General features: G+C 33.4%; 1 protein-coding gene across 11 annotated transcripts in view; it reads left to right on the forward strand.

Annotated features, from left to right (window-relative positions):
* Positions 1-1,142: 1,142 nt before the first annotated feature.
* Positions 1,143-23,540, forward strand: part of LOC110657490 (translation factor GUF1 homolog, chloroplastic) — a 60,765-nt gene continuing 38,367 nt past the window's right edge. For 3 of the 11 annotated variants that reach the window (XR_009140788.1, XM_058129254.1, XM_058129255.1), the window contains exons 1-12: positions 1,145-1,579; positions 1,698-1,881; positions 5,261-5,347; positions 7,078-7,134; positions 7,349-7,414; positions 7,926-7,988; positions 8,351-8,395; positions 8,493-8,593; positions 9,833-9,959; positions 10,156-10,227; positions 11,984-12,138; positions 12,227-12,284. Coding sequence is in view for 8 of the 11 variants with exons in the window: in XM_058129254.1 (XP_057985237.1) it covers positions 1,263-1,579; positions 1,698-1,881; positions 5,261-5,347; positions 7,078-7,134; positions 7,349-7,414; positions 7,926-7,988; positions 8,351-8,395; positions 8,493-8,593; positions 9,833-9,959; positions 10,156-10,227; positions 11,984-12,138; positions 12,227-12,284 (1,332 nt within the window). In the remaining 3 variants the exon portion in view is untranslated. Of the gene's footprint in view, positions 1,580-1,697; positions 1,882-5,260; positions 5,348-7,077; positions 7,135-7,348; positions 7,415-7,925; positions 7,989-8,350; positions 8,396-8,492; positions 8,594-9,832; positions 9,960-10,155; positions 10,228-11,983; positions 12,139-12,226; positions 12,285-23,540 lie in introns of all 11 variants that reach the window. The other 8 variants (XR_009140790.1, XR_009140791.1, XM_058129252.1 and 5 more) reach the window with 6 other exon arrangements.

The following is a 23,540-nucleotide window of genomic DNA, read 5'->3' on the forward strand; positions in this document are numbered from 1 at the left end:
GTTACTCTAATTGAATTGTAGATAATTTTATATTTAATAATTAAAATAAAAAATATGAAAATTTATAAACAAGTGAAATAATTTAAAATTTATTTTATCAAAAAAAAAAAAAAATTCATGTTTAAAAAGATGCCTTAGGCCTCATTAATTTGTAGAAAGACTATAATAAATTTTTAAAATTTTTGTAAGAAAGCTAAAAAAGTAGTTTCATCAAAATTTAACTAAATTTAAAAAATAATTTTAATTTTTTTCCTTTTTAACAAAAATTCTGCATTATATATGAAAAATAATGATTTTTCTATAAGTAAGATTATAATATAACTTTCTCATAATTAAAATTAAATAATTGCTTAAAAAAATTAAACATATTATAACTTTTCACAGTAATAAAAAATTAATCATATTATTATAAAAATTAACAATACATTAAAATGTTTTAAAAATAAAATAAGTTTTAAAAATATTTTATAATAATTTAATTTTTAAGTATGAAAAATATAAATAATTATTAATTCCTAATTAGAAAACTGTTTTATGGACAATTTTTTTGTAGTTTCTTTTTTTTTAAAAAAAAAAATTAAAAAAAAGTAAAACAAAAATTCACACCCGAAACAAGGGAAGAGCAGTTTTCGGTTTTAACCGAAAAATTAAATTGAACCGAGTCGATTTGGTTTAATCGGTTCGATTTTAAAACTCAACAGGTTTAGTTTGATTTATAATTTTTGATAATTTCATTAATCGAATCGGTTCGGTTATTTTCATAAAAAATAAAAAAAAATCAAACCGAATTGAAATTATTAATATATATATAAAGGAAATCAAAGAAAACTGAACCGAACCCTATGATTTAGGTTTAATTAGTTTAAAACCGAACCAAACTCAATTGGAAATCAAATGCTCAATTTATACATTTAGGTTTGATCGATTTAAAATCAAACCGAATCGATATTTATTGGTTTGATTCGATTTAATTTTTTTTATTAATCGATTTGATTCGATTTTTGAATTTTTTAATTTTAATTTTTGATTTTATCAATTCGGTTCGATTCGAAATCGAACCGATCATTTTCACACTTCTGCCCGAAGCATGGCCCATTTGAATAAAAGGAGAAAAAGAGAAAAAAAAAAAACACACCCTGGGTTTGATTTTGTGGCCCAAAAATAGTTGCCTGAAGAACAAACCCACAACCGGAAATTTAAACGCAAGGCTGAGGGTCAGGCTGAACCCAAAACTACCATTAACGTTGCCAGTAGTCCACCAGATGGCTACGGACCTCTCTTCTCCTACGCTCCTCTTATCCAGAAACAACACTTCAGCTCCACGATTTCACCAAACAAGAAACTCTCTCTCTCTCTATAGAACAACTTATCCTCTCTCCAATTCCAGAACTGCCATCCCCAGGCTTCGCCTCCTCTGCCGGACTTCCGGAACTCATTCCACAAGTGTTTCCGACGTCGAATTCGCCGCGGAAGTTGGCCAGCATCGTCTTTCCAAGGAAATCTCTCCCTCTTCCTCTCCCTCTCTCTCTCTTAGTAGATTTCAATCGCTATTATGTTTGTTTCCTCTTCCACAGTTTCTGTATGAACCGACGTTCTTCTTCTTCTTCTTCTTCTTCTTCTTCTTCTTCTTCTTCTTTTTTATGATATTTGATATGGGTGAGTAATATTTGAGAGTGAGAGGTTTTGTCGTGTTGTAGTGTGCAGGTTCCTGTAGCCAATATCAGAAATTTCTGCATCATAGCACATATTGATCATGGGAAATCAACCTTGGCCGATAAATTGCTTCAAATGACTGGGACTGTGCAGCAGCGAGAAATGAAGGATCAGTTTCTTGATAGCATGGATTTGGAAAGAGAAAGAGGCATCACTATCAAATTACAGGTTTGGTAAATTTTCCCCATTTCTTGATTTCTGTTCTCGTCCTGACTGTTTTAGTTGATTGTTCTTGTTCTATCTGTGAAGATACTTCTATACTGACTTGTTTGTGAAGGTTTGTTTAATGGAGCCAATCTGAGTTAGACTAAGTTTGGCTTGTATGTTCAAGTTTTTGAAACGGGCTCAAGCCTTAATTGTTTATTACTCGAACACACACACATTTTTATCATAAAAATATGTACTTTTTAACTAATTTAATAATAAAAAAGCATATTAAAAAGAAAAAAATATATTATTTGCACTATATGCGATATAAGAAAAATAGAAAAAAAAATTATAGAAAGAAAATGAAATTTAAAAAAAATTAATTTAACTCCACTTTATCAGGGTTTAAGGGGAAATAGGAGGGAAGAGGAGAGGAGGAGAGAAAACAAGAGAAGAAGGAGAAGAGAACGATGAGAAAAACCCTAAAAAAATAAAAAATAAAAAATAAAATAATAAAAAAGTTACTTTTTAAGAGGTGTGCCTTTTGTCGCTTGGCGCCTCCGTGCCTTGGAGAGAAAGGCGCTCGCCTCTTGGAACTGGATCGCTCCTTGCCTTGTCCGGTGCCTTTTGGTGCCTTTAGTAACAGACTTGAACAGTGAAATGCCAAGCCTTAGCTTGGCTTGGCTTGTTTGCCGGTCCTAGTTATATTTATTTGTCTTGGTCAACTACTAATTGTTTTGTGCTGTCCTGTTTTTGGGTTTTGTTAAAACTTTTTGGAACCCATTTGTCATGTTTTAGTTTCTATTAGGAATGAAACCACTTAGTTTTATTTCTGTTAAGCTTCATTGTTTTCCTAAACTTTTATTGGAATTGAGAATATGACTCCCGCATCTATTTTGATTGAAATGTGGTATTAGCTTAAAACGATGCTAGGCAAGCACTCTTCATTTACTAGCTTGAGCTTTTGGGTTCATTGTTACAAGCTGTAAATTAAATGAAGAGTATAAGCTGCTCTTATTGTGTTAACCATTTATATTATTACTCATAACTAAAATCTATATATTTGTACTAGGGGTGTGCAATCGGTCAAAATTGAAGTATGAGGAAAACCGAAATGAATTGAATTTTGGTTCAGTTTGGTTTTTTGTTTTTACCATTTTCTCTCATGTTACACTACAACATTTGGGTTACATTTTCAATGGCAATATGCTATGCCAAAGAAAAATAGATTAACAACATACATTACAATAAACAATTTCAAAATGCTCCACAACACCCCCTCCCAAAAAAAAAAAAAAAACAAAGAAGGGGGGAGGGGTAGGAAATCCAATAGGCAAAGACGCAAAGTCAAGAGAGGAAAAATCTCAAAATCTCAACACCGTACAAATACAATCAATAACATACAATGCAATCCGCATGCAACTAAATCTAAAAATTTCAAGACCCATATGCAACCAAACTAAAGAAGAAGTAGCTCAAATAGAGGCTTGGACATCTCTTTGACATGCAACGAAACCAACAACTAAAACCCATCGTCTGAAATGCGGATCCATGCTCTTTGACATCAAAGTCTCTCCTTGACTCATGAGAAGCAAGAAGACCCATGATTGAGAGGCGAGAAAACCCATGACTCATGAGGTTTTGATATGTACTTGAGTTATGAATGCAATCTTGGGCTTTGAGAGTTCGATCTGTGAGCATAGTTATTGCAGGTGTGCCTTAGGCTCAAGACTCACTAGGCTCCAACCTTAGTGCCTTTATAGGAGATAGGCGGGTGACATTTACTAGGTGATGTGTCCCACATCGGTGGAGTTAGGTAAGTTTATATCACTTGATATCAGAGCCTCTCTTTGTATGGGTAGGTGGGCCATGTACAAAGGTTCCTGACGTTCTTCGGGAGAGGTTGGGGTGAACAAGTCATGACCCTGGTTGCTTAACGAGGATGTTCAATCTAAAGGGGTTGGTAATGATGCATCCCATATTGATTCTGCAGGGAGGTCCTGAGTGTTATATATATGGGTTTGCAAACCTTTCCTTGTGAGCTAGCTTTTGAGATGGAGTTAGGCAAGTTCATATCACTAGGCCTTTGCCTTATGTGCCTAGCTTGTGTTTTGTTCTAGGCGTAAGGCTCTAGAAAGATATTGACATAGCAGGAAGTTTTGGAAATCAGTATCACTTGTAATGACTAGTCACTAGAATCCCATCAGAAATCCCATCAGAACACTGCACCTAAGATTGTGAACCTCCCATATTTCCATTTTCAACACTACCACTTTCTTATTATCTTTTGGAAAAAAAAAAAATTGCATGAATACCTATTTCATGATCTATGCCAAAAGAAAAAGGAAAAACATCATTCACTAACTTGAGAACTAAATAATATTCTTTTAGTTCTTAAATATGAGGAAAATGATGAAGATATTGATTTTAAAGATGAGTATCAAGAGGATGGAGGTATAGAAGAAGATGAAGAAAATTATGATGCTACTCTTGATGAAGACTGTAGAGTAGTTTATTTTATAATTGCTAGACTTTAGTTTTGAGATATTAAAATACTATTCAAGTTTTAATATATTAGTACTTAAATGCTTGTTAGTTATTATTATTTTTAGTTTTATGTTATTTGAAGTTTGATAGAATATTCAAATTTATTTGACTTTTATGAATTTTTTTGCACTTCACCAAACTCAGGCACGTGCTTTTGCCCTGTGCCTTGTGCATAGGCTCTAAGACCCCTTGGCGCCTTAGTGCGCTTTGCGCATTTAATAACTATGTCTATGAGGCTTGAGAAATGATTGAAAATGAAAAAGCAGAAACGAGGAATAGGTGAAGAAGATGAATGGATGGGAAGATGACTAAATGAGGGGAAATCATATTATGTGGGTATGAGGAAGAAGTGAAGAAACTAATAAGATGTTAGATGAGAGAGCAAAAACGAAGAAAGCATTTTTAATCAATAATGAAAGAGTTGAGGAGAGAAAAAGAGTTTTTTTATAGGAGAAAATAAAAACGATGAAGCATTGGATAACAACTAGTATGGTTCAGTTAGTTTGTTTTTTTCACTGAATTAACTGAACAAATCTGAACCCCCCCCCCCTCCCCCGGCCCTTCCCCTTTTTAAATTAACCAAAACCAAACTGATCAACTGAAAAACTGAATTAAATCATTGTGGTTTTTCAGTTAAAACCGAATTCTGCTTACCCTTAGTTTGTACTTGTCTCTAAAGACCAGTGCCAAATTTTTGTTCATGACACAAACTTGAGAGAGGCAGGTCACATGAATATCTGTGCTATATGGTCAAAGAATCTTATCAACTATTGAATATGATGGCTTTTGGTGGTTCTTCTATTTGCTTTATTTTTGGTAATGTGACTAATTGTTTGTTGGATAAATGTGACAGGCAGCTAGGATGCGTTATGTTTATGAAAATGAACCATATTGCCTGAATTTGATTGATACTCCTGGGCATGTAGACTTCTCATATGAGGTATGTGAATATGATAGGAGTTGTGCTTTTCCTTCAGTATTGCGAATCATATGCTTTATATTTATGTATGCATAAATTTTTTTTTTTTTTTTGGTTGGTAATATACTAAACCAGGATCTGGCTGAACACAACCCTATCTTTTACCCTCTAAATCATAGCTTAAGGGTACTACTATAATTCTGAGTGAAATAACTCATTTTAAAGTTAGGAATTAGGGCCAATGGCCTTTAATAGTTAACTAGACTTATTAACCTGCATTAGTAAAAGTCATTAGTGTTGATGAGAAAAACATTATGGGTTGCAATTTGATTTACATTATCTTTTGTTCAAATCACTATTTTACTCCTTTGTGTGTGTGTGTGTGTGTGTGTGTGAAATAGGAACACAGTCTTTTAAAAATTAACTTCTCTGGTTGGCAAATGCATTGAATATTAACCAAACCTGTTGAATCCTCGAGCAGATTCTATATTACCCCAAAGACCTTGTGATGTAGAACCACAAAGAAAATGTCAAAGTGAACGAAACAAAATTCTCAAATTCTATTAATTCTTCAATTGTCAATAATATTAAGCTCTACCAAAAATTCTTAAGTTAAATTGGTATTTATAGACTAATTTTAATCCCACTACTACAAGGATTAGAAATTTCAAAATAGGAAAACACTAAACCTGCCCTAACTAGGAAAATACTAAACCTAATAGAACTCTTTAATTATTCCTAATAATGATAGGATTCCTAAACTTCCTATTAATGCTCAAAAATCTGAATTAAAGATTTTAATTTCACAATTGAAAATTTAAATCAAAATAATTCCTAAATCTGAATTTCCTTGACTGCATCACCTTGGTTTCTAATTATAAAATAAAGATAAGACTTTTGAGCTTGAGAAACTTCTAGCCCAATGGGCTTATTGAACTCACTAGGACTTTGTGGTGTTATTAACTAGACAAAGGAAGGATTATTAATAGAATAAAAGATGGATAAAGTTTCAGAGTATTAAGACAGGTAGGCTCCTTCGAAGTATACAAGTGCACAACAGGATAAAATACAAGGGCATTTTGAGGATAAAATAATTTTCTCTTTCCTTGGACTGGGGCATCTAGCTATTGACTTTGACTCACGAAAATCACAGAAAATTAGACGGAAGGACTAATTGCCTTTTAAACGTTTAGGGACCAACTAATAAATTTTGACATAATTAGGAGCGTTATAGTAATTTACCCCTTTAGAAATAGTTGTCTAGTATTATGCTAGTGGAAGTGAGGATGGAGGGAAATCATAATGATGAGAAATAACAAAATAATGAACACAACACGTATATGCAAAATTTAACCAAGTATGTGGTATATGTTACAAGAGAAATGATCAAATTGTGATGGCAAAAAGTAGGCAGAGGCATGCTAAGCTCAAAAATACTACCTTCAAGGTCGTAAATAGTTGATTAGATGTATTGCTAACAAGATAGTCATCTAACATGCATTTGCATATGTACATGTAGCATACTGTAATGTAGAAAGAAATGTGAGGAACTAGGAAAATTAGATAGCATTTGAAGTTTGAGAGAAATTTTTCATTAAAAATGGAAAAAAGTTAGGTAGTAACAAGGAAATCATAGGGACAGATGGTAGATATTAGGTTAGGCTATATATGTCAATTATCCAAAGGTTAAACATTACAAGTTTTTATGTTATGACTTCGGGTTAACTGTTTGGCTTGCCAATTATCTACAGGTTTCTCGTTCTCTTGCAGCTTGTGAGGGTGCTCTCCTAGTTGTTGATGCTTCCCAGGTGAAATCTAATTTCAATGTTTAATGTGTCAAATTATTTTACATATGATAAATTGTACAGTTTGTGTACTTGTCATTTTACTATTATTATTTTTGACTAAATTTCTGTATATATAAATTCAAAACTTGAATACAACCTTATTTTCTTTGATGATTTATTTATTAAGACATTTATGTATTGCTGTTATCACTGGGAGATTTTTATTTTGTTATAGGGAGTGGAAGCACAAACGCTGGCTAATGTTTATTTGGCCTTGGAAAATAACCTTGAAATCATCCCTGTAAGTGATTTATATTCTTGTCTTGTGTGAGTGTGTATGTATGAGGAGAAAAGTTATAATCATTTGTTCACTACCCATTTGGAGTTGTTTTTTTTTTTTTTTTTTTTTTTTTTTTTTTTTAGCACTTGTTATCTGGCCTAATGGTGTTAAGTTAGGCTGGGGTGTAAAAAAATGGCGCCATTTGGCAAACCAGTGAAATATTATACGTGTGATGCTCACATGGCATCCATGTGGCAGATGCATGGCAACAATATGACCAAGGGAATGGGATGGGTGCTGTTCTTGCCTACTTGAGAAAACTCAAGAGAGGTAAATTCAAATGGTTACATAAATGAAAAGTTTAGGTATGGCTGACCGTATTGAAGTAGATGTCAAATTTAGGGTTTATTTGTGAAGTTGATTATTGTAACGCAATCACAAACTGAAAGTAATCTGAAGATGTATGAGCTTTTCAATCATAGTGCTATATGAATACAAATCCACTGAGACCGAACTTTCTCATCCGTTTCAGGTTTTAAACAAAATAGATCTTCCAGGTGCTGAGCCAGATCGTGTTATCCATGAGATTGAAGAGGTTGGTGCACAAAATGGACGAACTTCATTTGTTTAATTGGTGTGTAATCCATATTGGTTCCTGTACTTTGGAAGCTATTCTGAATTATTTAGGTCTTGATATCTTTTGCCACTGTATTTATTATGTTTGTTAAGAAACATACACACATGTACACGTACTGGCTGATAAAACAAAGCAGCCAGGTTTATTGAAAAATCTGAATTTTTGTTTGATATTTGATTTTATGTTACTTCATGATAAAGCTTACTATGCTTGTCTCAACCTATGTTTGACCGAGTAATTGTCCCTTTTAGGCTCCAAATAGGATGATACTAATAATAATGTTTAATAACTCACAGAAAGTGATGCATCTTTCTATGCAGGTTATTGGTTTAGACTGTAGCAATGCAATACGCTGCTCTGCAAAGGTTGGTTCTATGATATTCCAATTTACATTTTACTTCTGTACACAATGTGAACTGTTAATTGTTACTAATCTTATCTGGTATTGCCATTTTTCTACAGGAGGGAATAGGTATAACTGACATTCTGAATGCAATTGTCAAACGGATACCGTCACCCTGTGATACTGCTAAACTGCCATTGAGGGCTTTAATATTTGATAGGTATACGTCTTCCTTGGTTATTTTTTATACTTATCATTGTTGATGATGTCAACATGTGATGATACCATCAATCATCTGGGTCTGAATAGTATGAATTCGTGATCCCTTTGGCATCTACATTTCCTCTTAGGCTCAAATGTTAGTATTTACTTACGTATCATGTTTGTTGGTTTAATTATCATTTATCATCTATTTAATGCATAATAGGAAGATGATATTCCTGATACATTTTAGGAATTATATTTACTGTAAAATTAGGAAATTTAAGAGTTTTATTCTTTAGGAATTTTATTCTTACTAGATCTTTTACTTAGGAATTTTATTATTTCCTAGTTTCTTTTGGTTTAATTTAATATTCCTAATTAGGATTGAATTAGGGTTCTAAAATTCTAATGTGATTGGGATTACTAATTCTATAAATAAGAAGTAGGGTTTCTATTGTTATTAGATAAGCTTTATTATGACAATTTTTATGAGATCAATGATATCTTGAGAATTAGTTCTCTCCTCAAGGATTGGTCTTTGATTTCTACTAATTTTTATTCTTCTTTGTTTGTTCTACATCACTATTGCTTCTGAATATGGATATTCCAAGAACTAGATTACTACCCTAGTCGAAGCAAATCAACTCAAAAAACAAAGGAACTAGTTTACTGTTTATAAGTCAGCCTCAACCTTAATTTGGTAGTACAAATTTCTCAATTTGTAACTAATTAATTTTATGGAGCAAGATTATGGAATGTTTTATAACTAATAATACTTATAGGTTAGCCTTATATTATAAATTTTGATAGTCATATCTCTTGAAATGTTTTGGTTGCCCTGGGAAAGTTGGCTTCTTTGATGATTTCTGGGCATTTGTGATATGGATTATTGCTCTATATGATAGTTCTTTCCTAAGCTTCAGATTATATAATTTTTTTTTTTAATGAAAATAGAGATGAACTTTTTAGGTGTTTAAATATTATTTGATTGTCGTAAACTGTTTGATCTGCAATACTTACTAGAATGACAGACAATGTTGATTGTAGTTGTGGTAAATGAAAAAGCAAAAGATCATTAGCCTTGTTGTCATGGATCCCTTAAGTTCAATTGTATAGCTTCAGAGTAAAACTTTTATTGACTTCACTTTTCTTATTAACCAAATGCACACTTTTTAAAGTGCAGTTCTCTTTTGGCCAATTCTTTTCATTTCACTTTTGTGACTGCAATTTTTTGAGATGTGAACTTTTCCCTCAGGCTTTATTGCATTTTTGAATATTCTTGCAGTTACTATGATCCATATCGTGGTGTTATTGTATATTTCCGGGTCATAGATGGGAGTATAAAGAGAGGTGACAGAATCTATTTCATGGCCAGCAAGAAGGTAAAGCCCCATAATCATTTACCAATCAATTCTTTTAACCCATATGTGTAGTTTATTCCCCTTTACTGCTTGATTCAACTGAAAACCCTCTACTGCTTGATTCAACTGAAAATGCATTCAAATACCAACTTATATGTACATCAAATCCTCTTTTTCTCCCTTTTATTTTAATGGTAATTTCATTGTCATATCACAGGATTACTTTGCTGATGAAATTGGAGTTTTATCTCCCAATCAGTTGCAAGTGGAAGAATTGTATTCGGGTGAAGTAAGGCACCACCTCCTTAATTTTTTCCTATGGCATCTTTTTCTGTCCTTTTTTCCCCTGTTCTTTCTTTTTTCTTTTATTTGGGTTGTGTGGAGAAATGTTTCTTCCTCTCTCTCATACATGCTCAAGATTGTACCCACCCACATGCTTGGGTGTCTTTGCACTATGCAGTAATAAATTATTATGGCAACAAAAGGCTAGATTAGAGAATTTATTTCATCAACGAGATCAGGTGTGAAAGCAACAAAAGGCTGTGAAAGTAACAAAAAAAACTCATGGCAGAAGCCTTTTTTCAATAGTTAATGGCCTAAAAAACTTAGAGACTTTATTTTAACCCAGATCAGGTCACCAACCACGTAATCAGCAACTGCATCTTTTTTTGTCTTCCATGATGCTAAAGAAAATGGTAAAAACAATCTGCTAAACTACATTTCCGCATGCATCTTTTCTATGAAGCTATTATCACTCACTTTATGAAATTATGATAACCCAATTGTCGAAAAGTCAAATCCTTAAAAACCTGTCAAGGCAGATAAAAGCCTGAAATCCTACTAAAGAAGTTATAACCTTTATATTTTAGGGGAAAAAGGTTAACTGTACTCGTTAATTTGATTTAAAGTGAGATAAAAAAGCAGAGTAGAAATTAACAAGTGCACTTGAAGAATCCTGCCTATAATGGCGTTGCCTGTAGGCTGTAGCATGTCTATTTTATTCATGCTTCTTTAGGTGCTTCCATTTCTATGTACAATGGGAGTGGTTCATTTCCAACTGCTGGGTTGGAGCATATCATAATGGAAGAACTGCATTGAACAAATTTGGGTATTTGTATTTAGTAAGTTTTGGTCATGTTGTTTTTGAAATATTTGCTGTGTCAATTCTTATATTATTTTCTCAATGATGTGTGCAGATTTGAACTCTAAACCCCCGAGTTTCCAACTCCTCTGCCTTTCCTTTTTCTTTTTTGGACAATGATCACCTGCTAATTGTTGCTTGTCATGAATTGCTTATATTTGTTGTGGCCTTATTTTAATTAGTTCTTTTCCTGATAGCTATTCTTTTTCTCCCCCTTTTTATCTCCTGCCCCTTTGTTTTATGGCTGAACTAAGAGCACAAAAGCTGAAATAACTGAAAGCAAAATTTTTGTTAGGTCAATTGTAATTATATATATATAGTTCAGCTATTAAGTATGGTTATAATGGTTATACATAGCTTTTTATTTATTTAAGCCAAATTTTATGTAATTGTGGTCATACTCCTGTAACTGGAGAATTTCAAGAAGTAACTTGGCATGGTGCTTCAGACGCCTCAAACAAAAGAAATTTAGTGGTTATTTCAAGAAGTATGTTACTTTTACTGAAAGACGCTATCTAAAGTGAATCCCTTTAGTAGCTTGCTTGATGTTAGGAGCTTGATGAAATAAAAATCTCTTTCAAACCAGCTTTTTTTTCTCTCTTCAATCATTGTCTCCCATTATTAGGAAAATTCAACAAATTCCAGAGTATTGTGAGCTCTCATTTTCTGACTGGGATATAGTGTTGGAGCTCATTCTCTATGACCAGTCTTTATTATGCTTTTGCAGGACCACCCCTTCCAATAGGTAACTGCAAGATGAATCAATTACGGGCCCCTCCCCACTTGCATTTTTTTTTTCTCTGTGTAACTTAAAGTTCATGTGACTTAATACTTAATAATGTAACCTTTTGCATTAAACTCTAATCTTAATTTTCCCCCTTTCTTACCTTGTATTTCTGTCCAGGTTGGCTACCTTTCTGCTTCCATAAGGTCAGTAGCAGATGCCAGGGTGGGTGGTACTGTCACTCACTACAATAGAAGGGCAGAAAATTCACTACCTGGATACAAGGAAGCTACTCCAATGGTGTTCTGTGGCTTGTTTCCTGTTGATGCTGACCAGTACTGAGATATTTCTTGTTCTTTTGGTGTTTTAAACTATAGCTGGTAATTTTGTGCATGCTGACATTGTCCTCTATCTTACTGATAGGTTTCCTGAGTTACGTGATGCATTGGAAAAGCTACAACTCAATGATGCTGCATTAAAGGTATATTGGGTTGTAGTTGTATATAATGCAGTTCCAGCTTCTTCTATAAGCCATTTTTATTAGTACTCCATTTGGGATTTAATTCTTGGTCAATGTCTTATTGGGATATGTAGCGGCCAAAAATTTTGAGAATTTCAGAAGGTTGGCAGAGAGTTTTTGTCTCTCTTGGTTGACGCATCACTCTGATCTAGGCTTCTCGTCCAGTGTTCCTCTTTGTGATTTATTTATTTAAGCTTCTTGTGTGAATTGCTGCTAAGATCGAAAAGCTTGCAGTAGGCAAATGAAAAATCCTATGATTGAATTCCAGGTTGGTGCTTGGGTTAAAATCATGGAACTTACATAAAAGCCATGATTAGTAATCCATATACAATCAGATTGTGGTCATGATTTAGCTAGGAATTTTTTTTCTCACCACCTCTAGTAGAAACCACTTGATAATCAACAATTTCTTCTCTTTGTTCCTTTAGGCATCTTGTTGACGGAAGTCAACTAATAATGTCATCATAGAAAAGTCTTCATCACAAACAAAATACAAGATAAGATCTTCTACATTGAAGACCTTACTTATTTGCTCTCATGGGGTAGATCAAGGAAATAAAGATTGGAGTTGCGGCTCCTTGAATGGAAAGTGCTTCTAAGTCATTTATTAGTTGGTGTTAAAGCTTACTACATGCCCATAGCTACATACTTTGAAAAAGCTATTTATAAGCTAGATAATTTTTACTGGTAGACTCGCAATTACAAAGGATCATGTAGTTTGGCTAGCATCAATATAGTTGAAGCCACTAAAGATGTTGGCTGTAAAAGCATCGTGGATTGTTACAATCATTGGCCACATTGGTTATGTAGGGATGTTGATGCGATAAATAAAATCTTGAGCTCTCATTTTTGCAAAACAAGTTCCTGTAAGGCCCTTATTAGTTGACATTTGTACTATAACATAAAGTTCTTGTAAGCACCCTTAAGTTAATCTTTCAGGTTTATGCGTGCTGCAAATGTGTACCTTAAGATCAACATATGTGCTTAGACTATTATTGCTACTGTTCTGGTGGTATTTTGTTGTAAAACGTTAGGTTATCATACTAATATACTTTAATCCAACCAAAAACTAAATATACTTTTAGAGAATAAAGCCTTCTGTAGCGAAATAAAATAAAGTTTTCTAATGTACAATCACTTACTAATTTCATACTATTAAAAGAAGAATAATACTCATTGTGAAGAGGCCCTTTTTCTCCAAGATGAGCTTAGATCATGGCTACAATTCATGCTATGCCTATGGAAGGAGTATAAACTGTCTTACTTACCCTTTCCTATGAAGATTTCAATGTCAAATGAGCAGTAGGCTTAAAGAAAGCAACAATACAACAGAAATTACACGTTCTAGCCCCATATCTTCTTTTATCCCTTAGTAATTCCTCATTGTCACTAGCCATTTCTTTCTGTTCATTGGCAATTTTCTGTTGGACTACAACAACATTTTGTCGCTTAGGATTGTAAACATGTCAACAATTCTTATTAGTATGTCCTATCTCCTCACAATTATATAACTTAGAGCTTTTAAACATCATAGGTTGGGATGGTTAGGTTGGTGTAACAGTTGGTTGAAACTTGAAAGGCCATTTCTCATTGAGTCCATATATTTGTTCGTTTTCTTAGCTTCCCTTGCATATGTTATGGCTTGATCTACAGAAGAAAACTCCTTATCCTTTAAATCTATTCAGTTTCCATGCTTAATCCCACCAAGATACTTTGTGATGTATTGTTGAAGTACCTCCTCAAAAGTCAAATTATACCAAGCAATTGTATATCAACGTCCTTGCCATGCTGAATAAGGCACACAACTTGGAGTACAATTCCCTTTCATAACGAACGAGAATAAACTTTTCCTCCAAGTGTCCTAGCATGCCTAATCAATAATAGGCAATTGTCATTGAACATAGCATTGCTGTGCAAGACTATGCCATCATGTGTAGGCATATCCCTTCAAACAAGTAATTACCATTGCCGTGTTCACTTTATGTCTTTCTCTTAGTTCCTTATGCTATAAGGTTCAAAGATACTCTCCATTTGATTAGCATAATGTGTAAATAAATGTGTAAATATTCCTATATTGGTTAGCATAATTTTTGGGATTTTATTCTTTACCTATTTAGGTTTTGGAGTTGTATAAGTAAATGTGTATTATTAATGAATAAAATTCAGGATTTTTAGTTCAAAATTAACATGATATCAAAGACTCGATTCATTTGGGTTTTGGTAGTGTTCACTGGTTTTGTTCATTGATATTGTTCTTGGGTATTGTTCACGTGTACATAAAGCTTCAGTTCCTATAGTTGGGTCTTTTTGTGTTGGCAACATTCTGTCATACAAATTCCTAGTGTTTAGCGTAACATCCCTCACCCGACTACAGTGTAGCCCAGTTAGGCATGTCACACTCGGTGCCGGAGCACCCTATCTTATCTTACTTTATTCCTTTAATCATTTTCAAGTTATTATCTTTTAATATCAATTATTTTTTGACGGAGAAACTAACGGAGTTTCCCCTATTTTATTATCGTTTGACTTGTTATACTATTCACCTGTTTGAAAATTGCAATAATATTTTAAAATAAAAATCTCATCCATACTAATCATAATCATCTGATCAGTTCAAATATTCTCTATATAATTCAATTTCACATTCATTTCCATACTTTATCATTCATGCTCAATTCACAATCAAAATTCTCATATTTCCATTAATTTACATAATTTACAAAATAATTACATAATCTCATAATTTACATGATGTATAAATTGATTACATATGAAATAGCCAAACTAATGTGAGCCCTATCTATATGCATTGCTGAAGAGGTGACAAACTTATACACTTTTGACACTTCTACAGATCAGAACTTCAAAATCTCTGTTTAATATTCGCTAGGCTTTACCTTCAAATCCATCGCGCTAGGAAACAAGTCCATTGCGCTAAGCATTGCTGTTTAGAGGTGCAATAATATAACAAGAAAATAATATATACAAAATACAGATAGAAATAAAACCTAATTTGCGTAATCAAGAATTATTTTCATTTTATATGGAATTTCTAATAATTAATTATCTTTTGTTATATTATATTGTTCTTTGGAATCGCTTGTTTCCTAAATTTACTGTAGTGATATACAAAATATGAAATATATTAGTATATTACATTTCTATTCATGTTATTTTAGAAGATGCAGTTGTAATTATTTATTTAAATGATATCTATTTTGCTAATCTTTTTATCCTTTCACTTGACATTTCCTAGGTGTTTGGATCATTTCATAGTAAATAAAATTTTTAAAACTAATTCTAGTTTCTTTCTTATTCATTCATTTAATTCACATTATTTTTAACAAATTTGACTGCCCAAATAACCTATGACAGGCTGACTAAACTGGATAACGGGTCATTGGCATTGGACAGCGCGGTGTCTCGGGCAGTTGTACCATGGGACGCAAAACGTCAACCACGTATGCAGTCAGAATGGCTAAAAAGCCATGATAACACATAATCGGGCACAAAAGCCATGAGTACAGGCGTAAAGCCATTAGTACTGCTAAAACAATACGCTATTGGCATGCCAATCTATTCAATCTGACATACGTGTCTAGGCAATACATGGGCACATAAGTACCATTAAATATTAATATATCTTCTTATTTCATTATTTCATTATAAATTTCAATTATAATTTATAATGTTTTAATTTTGTTCTTAGCAAAAGTATAAATTTCTAAATCACAATTCTGTATAGTTTATACATTCATCATAATTCATACATTCCTTACATTATTCATTTTGGATCTCAATTCACAATAATGGTGTTCATGGATCATTTAACCTTCATCATAATTCATATATTTATTCATTATATCCTTACATCATTCATTTTGGATCTCAATTCACAACAATGGTGTTCATGTACCATTGTACTCAAAATACTTTTTCTTGTCCTTTCTCATTTATACATTCAAAAATCTACTTATATAATTACAAATTTTATATTTCAAGCTGAATTACTAATATAAGCCCTAACTACCTATTCACATCAATTAGGTGACTTACTTTTAATGTTTCAAGTAATTTATGAATATTTTATGGATTTCAAATTTATGGCCTTAATTTTCCTTTATCAATTTTAACTAAGATGCATAGTCCTCATTTGTCATACAATTCTAAACATTTAAGCTTAGAATTGTTTCTGGATCTTCATCTTAATTTGCTAACCATTTTGATTATTATTCACCTTACTAGTCAACAAAATTGTTGACTTTTTCATGCGTAATGGATATGTTAATTCTAATTACACCAAGATCCCACATTTTGAGTTTTACATTTGTTAGTATTAATTTTCAATTGCAATTTAAAGTCCCCTAGATGCATTTCTAAATTTTCAGTTTTGATTACCTAAGTTTACTGTTTCATTGGACAATTCTACAGTGGAAACGGGGCTAACTTTTCTTTATCAAAGTTGTTCCTTATTGTGTCTTCTTTAATTTCCTTTTTGAATCACTCCAATTGGAGTTTTGTAGCTCAAGTTATGGCTTAAATACCATAATTGGCCGGATAGGGTAGTACCCAGAATTTTTGGGCAGAATCCATTCTGGCAATTTTGGTATCCTGAGTTTGGTGGGCAATTTCATTAAGTTCTAATTAAAATTTGGAGTTGTGTCCTTCATGAAAGTTGTCCTAAATTGTCTAAGCTTTCTATTGATATAAATTTCAGGTTAATTAGACATTTCTATAGTGAGTTATAACCAAATGAATGAACACTGTTCATTTGGTCATTTTGCCCAGGCAGAATGTGTTTTACTCGGATTTGGTCAATTTTTATGGCATCCTATGTTTGGTTTCTGGACAGGGTTCTTTCATCAAAGTTGTGCCATTATGTGTCTAGTTTCATGTTCAATTGGCCTTGCACCAATTGAACTTACACAACTCAAAGTTATACCTGTCCAAACATGCTGGACTTACATCCAGACCTGTAGGGTACTCAAGGCAGCACACCAAACCTCACATCCAAAGCTACAATTCACTTCAATTCCTCATTATATTTAGCCAAATGGTCACTAATTGACCATTAAAACTCCACTTAACATTAAAATACAATAACCCTCAATTCATCACAAACCCTAATTAATCAAAGTCTCAGTCTTATGCAACTCCTAAAATCCCCAACTCCAATTCTTATATACACATCAATTGACGTCAATACACAAATTTAATTGTAAGTAAATCATCAAAATCCTCACACTCTATTGGCTGCCAAAATTTGAAGGGGTCCTATCATGCATATTTTTCTTCTTTTTTCACAATTTGTAGTTAATTTTTTTGTATCCTAACATAAAAACAAGAAAAGAGAGAGAGAGATAGCACTAACCTTGAGTGAGCAGAATTTTCTCTTGGTTAATCTTCAATTTTCCTTCACTTTCTTCCCACTTTCCTTGAGTTTAATAGCTGGCTATGGAGGTTTATCAAGGCTGCCAACAATTTTGGTAAAGGAAGATAGGTGCTTGGAAGCTTGGTGATGGTGCTTTAATAGTGAAAAGAAGGAAAAATAAAGGAAATGGAGAGGAGGTGTTAGGACGGTAGATTTTTGCTGGAGAAGAAGATGGTTTATTCTTCTTTTGTTTTAGCCCCTTTTATTTGTTTTATGTGTATTTGTTGAATGGTGATTGGTGGATAAATTGTAAATGACATCATGTGATGTAAAAATTCAAATTTTCATCCATTTTCTTTTCTTTTCTTTTCTACTCATTTTCAATTCAATTTTTAGCAATATTTATTCATATTTTATGTCATAATAATTATTTAATTAATTGGACAAGTCGGCCAAAAATCATCTCTGAAGGCGAAATGACTAAAATGCCATCCGTTTGGCTTATCGAGCCAAAATCGTCTGTAACGATCGAAAAATTTTTCTAAGCCTTTTCTTGGCATTCTAATGTCATCGAAACCTTAATGACTCTTTCCTGGAATCCCAAAATTATTTTATGAATATTTCATTGGGTATAGGGCTTTTAGCTGCGAGGACCGCAACTTCCCACTGGGTTACCTATCGCTGGGGCACCGGCTCATTTAACTTGGTTGGATTTTATTTCTAAAATTTTTCCTAAATTTTTCTTATTATTATTTGAGTTATTTATGACTCCTCACTCTAGTCTAAATATTTTTTTAAGGACATTCTAGCGGTCCGGACCGACACCGGTCATCGGAACAGTATAATGTACGAAATTGCTACAGTGAGGGTGTTACATTTAGATCACCTGAATTTGGAAAGTTTATTGTTATGATTGTTGAGACTAAAATTAGGGTATTCTATGGCTATTCTGGTAATTGTTTTGTTAAGTATATTTTCGTAGGTTATTATGCTTCTATGTTAGGGCCATGTGATCCTCGCCTATTTGTTTTTGGTTTCTACTTTTGGACTTGACTCATTCAATACTCCTTGAAGTTTTTATATTTGGGTCCTATGAGCTATTAGATAAAAGATTAACCTATTGTTTCATCTTTTACTTACCGGTGTCGCCTTTGAAGAGGGAAGTGCAGCCTTATGAGTTACGTTGTGTTGGTGTTTCCTTGCCGGCGTCACCTTTGGAGAGGAAGTGCAACCCTGTGAGTTGTTTTGTGTTGGTGCCTTTATGCAGGTGTTTCTAAATCTGCCTAGTGAGTTGCTGGTTTTGCTTTTTGTGCAATTTGTGAGTTGTTATGAGAGAGATGTCGGCTTCAATAAGAATCTCATTAAGGAATATTGGAATTGATGAAATTCAATATTGAACTTAAGGGGAAGTGTTATAGAGTAGGAAGTAAATATGTGTTTATATTCTCATACTATGAAGCATGGAAACGGGGTGGACTGAAATTTGCCCTTTTTGGAGACGTTTTCGACATGGATACGGCGGGACACGTGTTGGGGCCATGTCCTCCGGAAATAGAGAAAGATGGACACGCGTTTTCTCTTATGAAACACGTTTCTTGAAAAAAAAAAAAAAAACTTAGGACAAGAAGAGGCATTGTTCGGAAATAGAGAAAGATGGACATGTGCTTCCTCTTATGAAACATGTTTCTTGGAAAAAAGAAAAAACACAGGACCAAAGTTGCAGATGGAGGAGGAGGAGGAGGTGCATATGTGAAGCTTTGAGGGAATTGTGATTTTTTTTTTCTTCTTTATATTTAAGTGGAGTTAGGTGGTAGTAAAGTCATGATTGCTTTGGGGGAATTGTGACTGGTTTTTTTTCCTTCTTTATATTTAAGTGGGGTTAGAACTTCCCCTAAGTAGTTTGTGTTTAGTCGGTCTCAAGCCCGGATAAAAGAGGAGGGTTGCGGTAGGTGATAACCAGCGTAAAAATTTCGTCACACCTCATGAGATGGATTCAAATGATATAAATGTTGAGGCATCCTCTACTTACGATGCGCTACATCGGAGGCCGGGTGTAGTGAGAAATATGCAAGGGTTTATGGCGTTCACCGAAAGCAATGAGCCATGCCGGCGCTCGGGTGTGGTGTTAAATGAGCAAGGGTTTCCACATCATGGACGGATGTGGGTAAAGAAGTTAGTCCATATGATAGATAATAGAATAGATAGTGGAACAGAACACAAGATAGACATAGAGAACAATAGAAGATATCATAGAAGGAGATCAATTAGGAAGGAACAGGATAGGAGGAGAATTAGGGTTGATACTTGGAAATGTGGATTACTTACAGGAAAATTAATGGAGCTTATGAATACTTTGGAAAGGAGAAGAGTGCATTTTGCCTGCATTTAGGAGACTAAATGGGTAGGAGAGAAAAGTAAGGAAGTAGGTAACTCAGGGTACAAACTGTGGTTTATCAGGAAGGAGAGGAACAAGAACGGAGTGGGCATAATCATAGACGATGCTGTAATAGCTGTGAAAAGAGTAGGAGATAAAATAATACTAGTAAAGCTAGTACTAAAAGGAGAAACAATAAATATAGTCAGTGCTTATGCCCTACAAATAGGACTAGATAGTGAGAGTAAACAAAGGTTTTGGGAAGATATGGATGACCTAATGCAAAGCATACCGAATGATTTTCATCGGTGGAGATTTGAATGGACATGTAGGAAGTGAAAGGCAAGGTTATGAGAATGTTCATAGAGGTTTTGGTTTTGGCAGTCGAAATGAAGAGGGAAAAAGTATTCTGGATTTTCTATGGCATACGACTTAATGTTAGCAAATACATACTTTGTAAAAAGAGAGTCACATTTAGTGACTTTTAAAAGTGGGCAACATAGAAGCTAAATTGACTTCCTTTTAACGAGGAAGATAAATAGAGCTCTATGGAAGGATTGCAAGGTCATTCCAGGAAAGACTTTAATAAGTCAATATTGGTTATTGGTCTTGGATGTCAAGTTTAGGAATAATCCAAGTAAGATTAGAAGAAATAGTGGAGCTCAAACAAAGTGGTAGGAGTTCAAAGGAGTAAAGCAAGTGAAGTTTAAAAATGAGCTTCTCGAGTTTGAAGCATAGAAGCTGGATGTGGAGGCAAATGAGAAGTGGATACAGATGACATCAAAGATTAGAGAAGTATCTAGAAAAGTACTTGGAGAGTTTAGAGGACATGGATCACACTCAAAAGAGAGATGGTGGTGGAATGAGGATGTACAAAAGACAGTGAAGAGAAAGAGGGAATGGTATAAGAAATTACCTAAGTATGATAATAATGAGGCATATGAACGGTACAAGATAACAAAGAAAGAGGCAAAAAATGCAGTTAGTCAAGCAAGAGCGTAGACCTTTGAAAAGTTATATGAGAAACTTGGAACTAAAGAAGGGGAGAAAATTATTTATAGATTAGCAAGAAGGAGAGAAAAGAAATGTTAAGATCTCAATTAAGTTAGGTGCATTAAGGATAAAGAAGGAAAAGTATTGGTGAAAGATGAGGACATTAAAGAAAGATGGAGAAATTATTTTGATGATCTCTTTAACAATAATTAAAGTTGTAATAGCGTGAATATAAACTACAGAGTAATAGAAAAAAATGTGAATTATACTAGAAGGATTAGATCTTTAGAAGTAAAGGAAGTACTTAAGAGAATGAAAGTGGGTAAAGCCTGTGGACCCGATGGAATACCAATTGAAGTGTGGAAGTGTTTGGGAGATATGGGAGTGGTATGGTTAACTAAATTGTTTAATAAGATTCTAAACTAGAAGAAAATGCCTGATGAATGGAGGAGTATTTTAGTACCTATTTTTAAAAATAAGGGAGACATACAGAGTTGCTCAAATTATAGAGGAATTAAACTTATGAGTCATACTATGAAGTTGTGGGAGAGAGTTGTGGAGCATCGACTACGTCATGACACTTTTATATCTCCCAATCAATTTGGTTTTATGCCTGGTCGTTCAACTATGAAAGCGATCTTTCTCTTTAGAAGCTTGATGGAGAAATATAGAGATGTGAAGAAAGATCTACACATAGTTTTTATCAATTTGGAGTTAGAACAAAAGAGGGTATCGATTAGGTACATACAAGTGTTAGAAGATATATATGAAGGAGCAACTACTATTGTGTGCACAGCGGGAGAGGACGCAAGAGATTTTCCTATCTCAATTGGATTACACCAAAGTTCAACTGTAAGCCCTTACCTTTTTACATTAGTTTTAGATGAATTGACGAAGCATATACAAGAGAGTATCCCTTGGTGCATGATGTTTGTAGATGATATAGTTCTAATAGATGAGACGCGAGAATGAGTCAATAGAAAGCTAGAGCTTTGGAGAAGTACTCTAGAATCAAAGGGTTTTAAGTTAAGTAAAACGAAAACAGAATACATGCATTGCAAGTTTAGTGAAGGCCGAACTGGTGATAGGGAAAGAGTTAGTTTGGATGGAGTGGTATTACCCCAAAGTAATCACTTTAAATATCTCGGCTCAATCCTTCAAGTAGATGGGGGATGTAAGAAGGATGTTAGTGATAAGATTAAAGCCGAATGGTTGAAGTGGAGAAGTGCCACGGGAGTTTTATGTGATCGCAAGATTCTCAATAAGTTGAAATGAAAATTTTACCGTACAGCCATATGATCGGCCATGTTATATCGTAGTGAGTGTTGGTCAGTGAATGAGTCGTATGTGTCTAAGATAAGAGTTGCGGAGATGAGAATGTTAAGGTGGATGAGTGGTCATACTAGACTAGATAAAATCCGTAATGAAAGTATTAGAGAAAAGGTAGTAGTGGTGCCAATTGATGATAAGTTGAGAGAAGGGAGATTGAGGTGGTTTGGTCATGTGAAGCGTAGACATACGGAGGCTCCAGTTAGACAAGTAGAGCACATTAGGTTAGAGGATAGAAAGAAAAGAAGTGGTAGACGTAAACTGATTTGGAGGAGAGTAGTATAACATGACCTAGAAACATTACTCATTTGTGAGAATTTAACCCAAAATCATTTAGAATGGAGAAAGAAAATTCATATAGCTGACCTCAAATTATTGGGATAAAGGCTTAGTTGAGTTGAGTTGAGTTTATTTAAGTGGGGTTAGGTGGCAGTAAAGTTATGTTTTTTTATTAATTTTTTTTGTTTCTTTTGTTATAATGGTACATGTGGCTATGAAATGTTTTAAAAAATAAATAAATATTTTTAATTAATTTATTAATAGAAAGATGAGAGCTTTTTAAAAGATAAATATTATTAATTTTAATTATATTTTTAATTATGTAAAATTGTATTATTTTATTAAATATTAAATAATATTTATATAAATATATTTTATATTTATAAATATACTCCTATATTTTTTTATATTTATGCGTTTTCCCACGTTTTCGTTTCCTATATTTTTGAAAATGCCGTTTCCCTGTGTTTACGTTTCTGTTTCCATGCTACATAGTTCCTATATTGGTTAGCATAATTTTTGGAATTTTATTCTTTTCCTATTTAGGGATTTGAGTTGTATTTATATGTGTGTGTAGTATGAATGAATAAAATTATGAATTTCTAGTTCAAAATTAATAGTTATCTAGCCCTAGTTGAGGTAATATTAACTCTAAAGATTCCTTAAAACTGCTAATTTCATAATGAAACTGTTTTCGAAACTATCAAGCTATTGATCAACTTTCTTTTGCCAGTTAGATAATTTAACAACTTCTTCTTGATGTTCAAAAATTGTTCTTCACCTAGTTGCCAACAATTCTATTCAAAACTAGTGTAGTCCTTCTTTTTTCCTCTTAATGCTAACAATAACAACATGCATCTATTGCTTCCCT

This window comes from Hevea brasiliensis, chromosome 10 (genome assembly GCF_030052815.1).
Source record: "Hevea brasiliensis isolate MT/VB/25A 57/8 chromosome 10, ASM3005281v1, whole genome shotgun sequence".
NCBI classification, from domain to species: domain Eukaryota; kingdom Viridiplantae; phylum Streptophyta; class Magnoliopsida; order Malpighiales; family Euphorbiaceae; genus Hevea; species Hevea brasiliensis.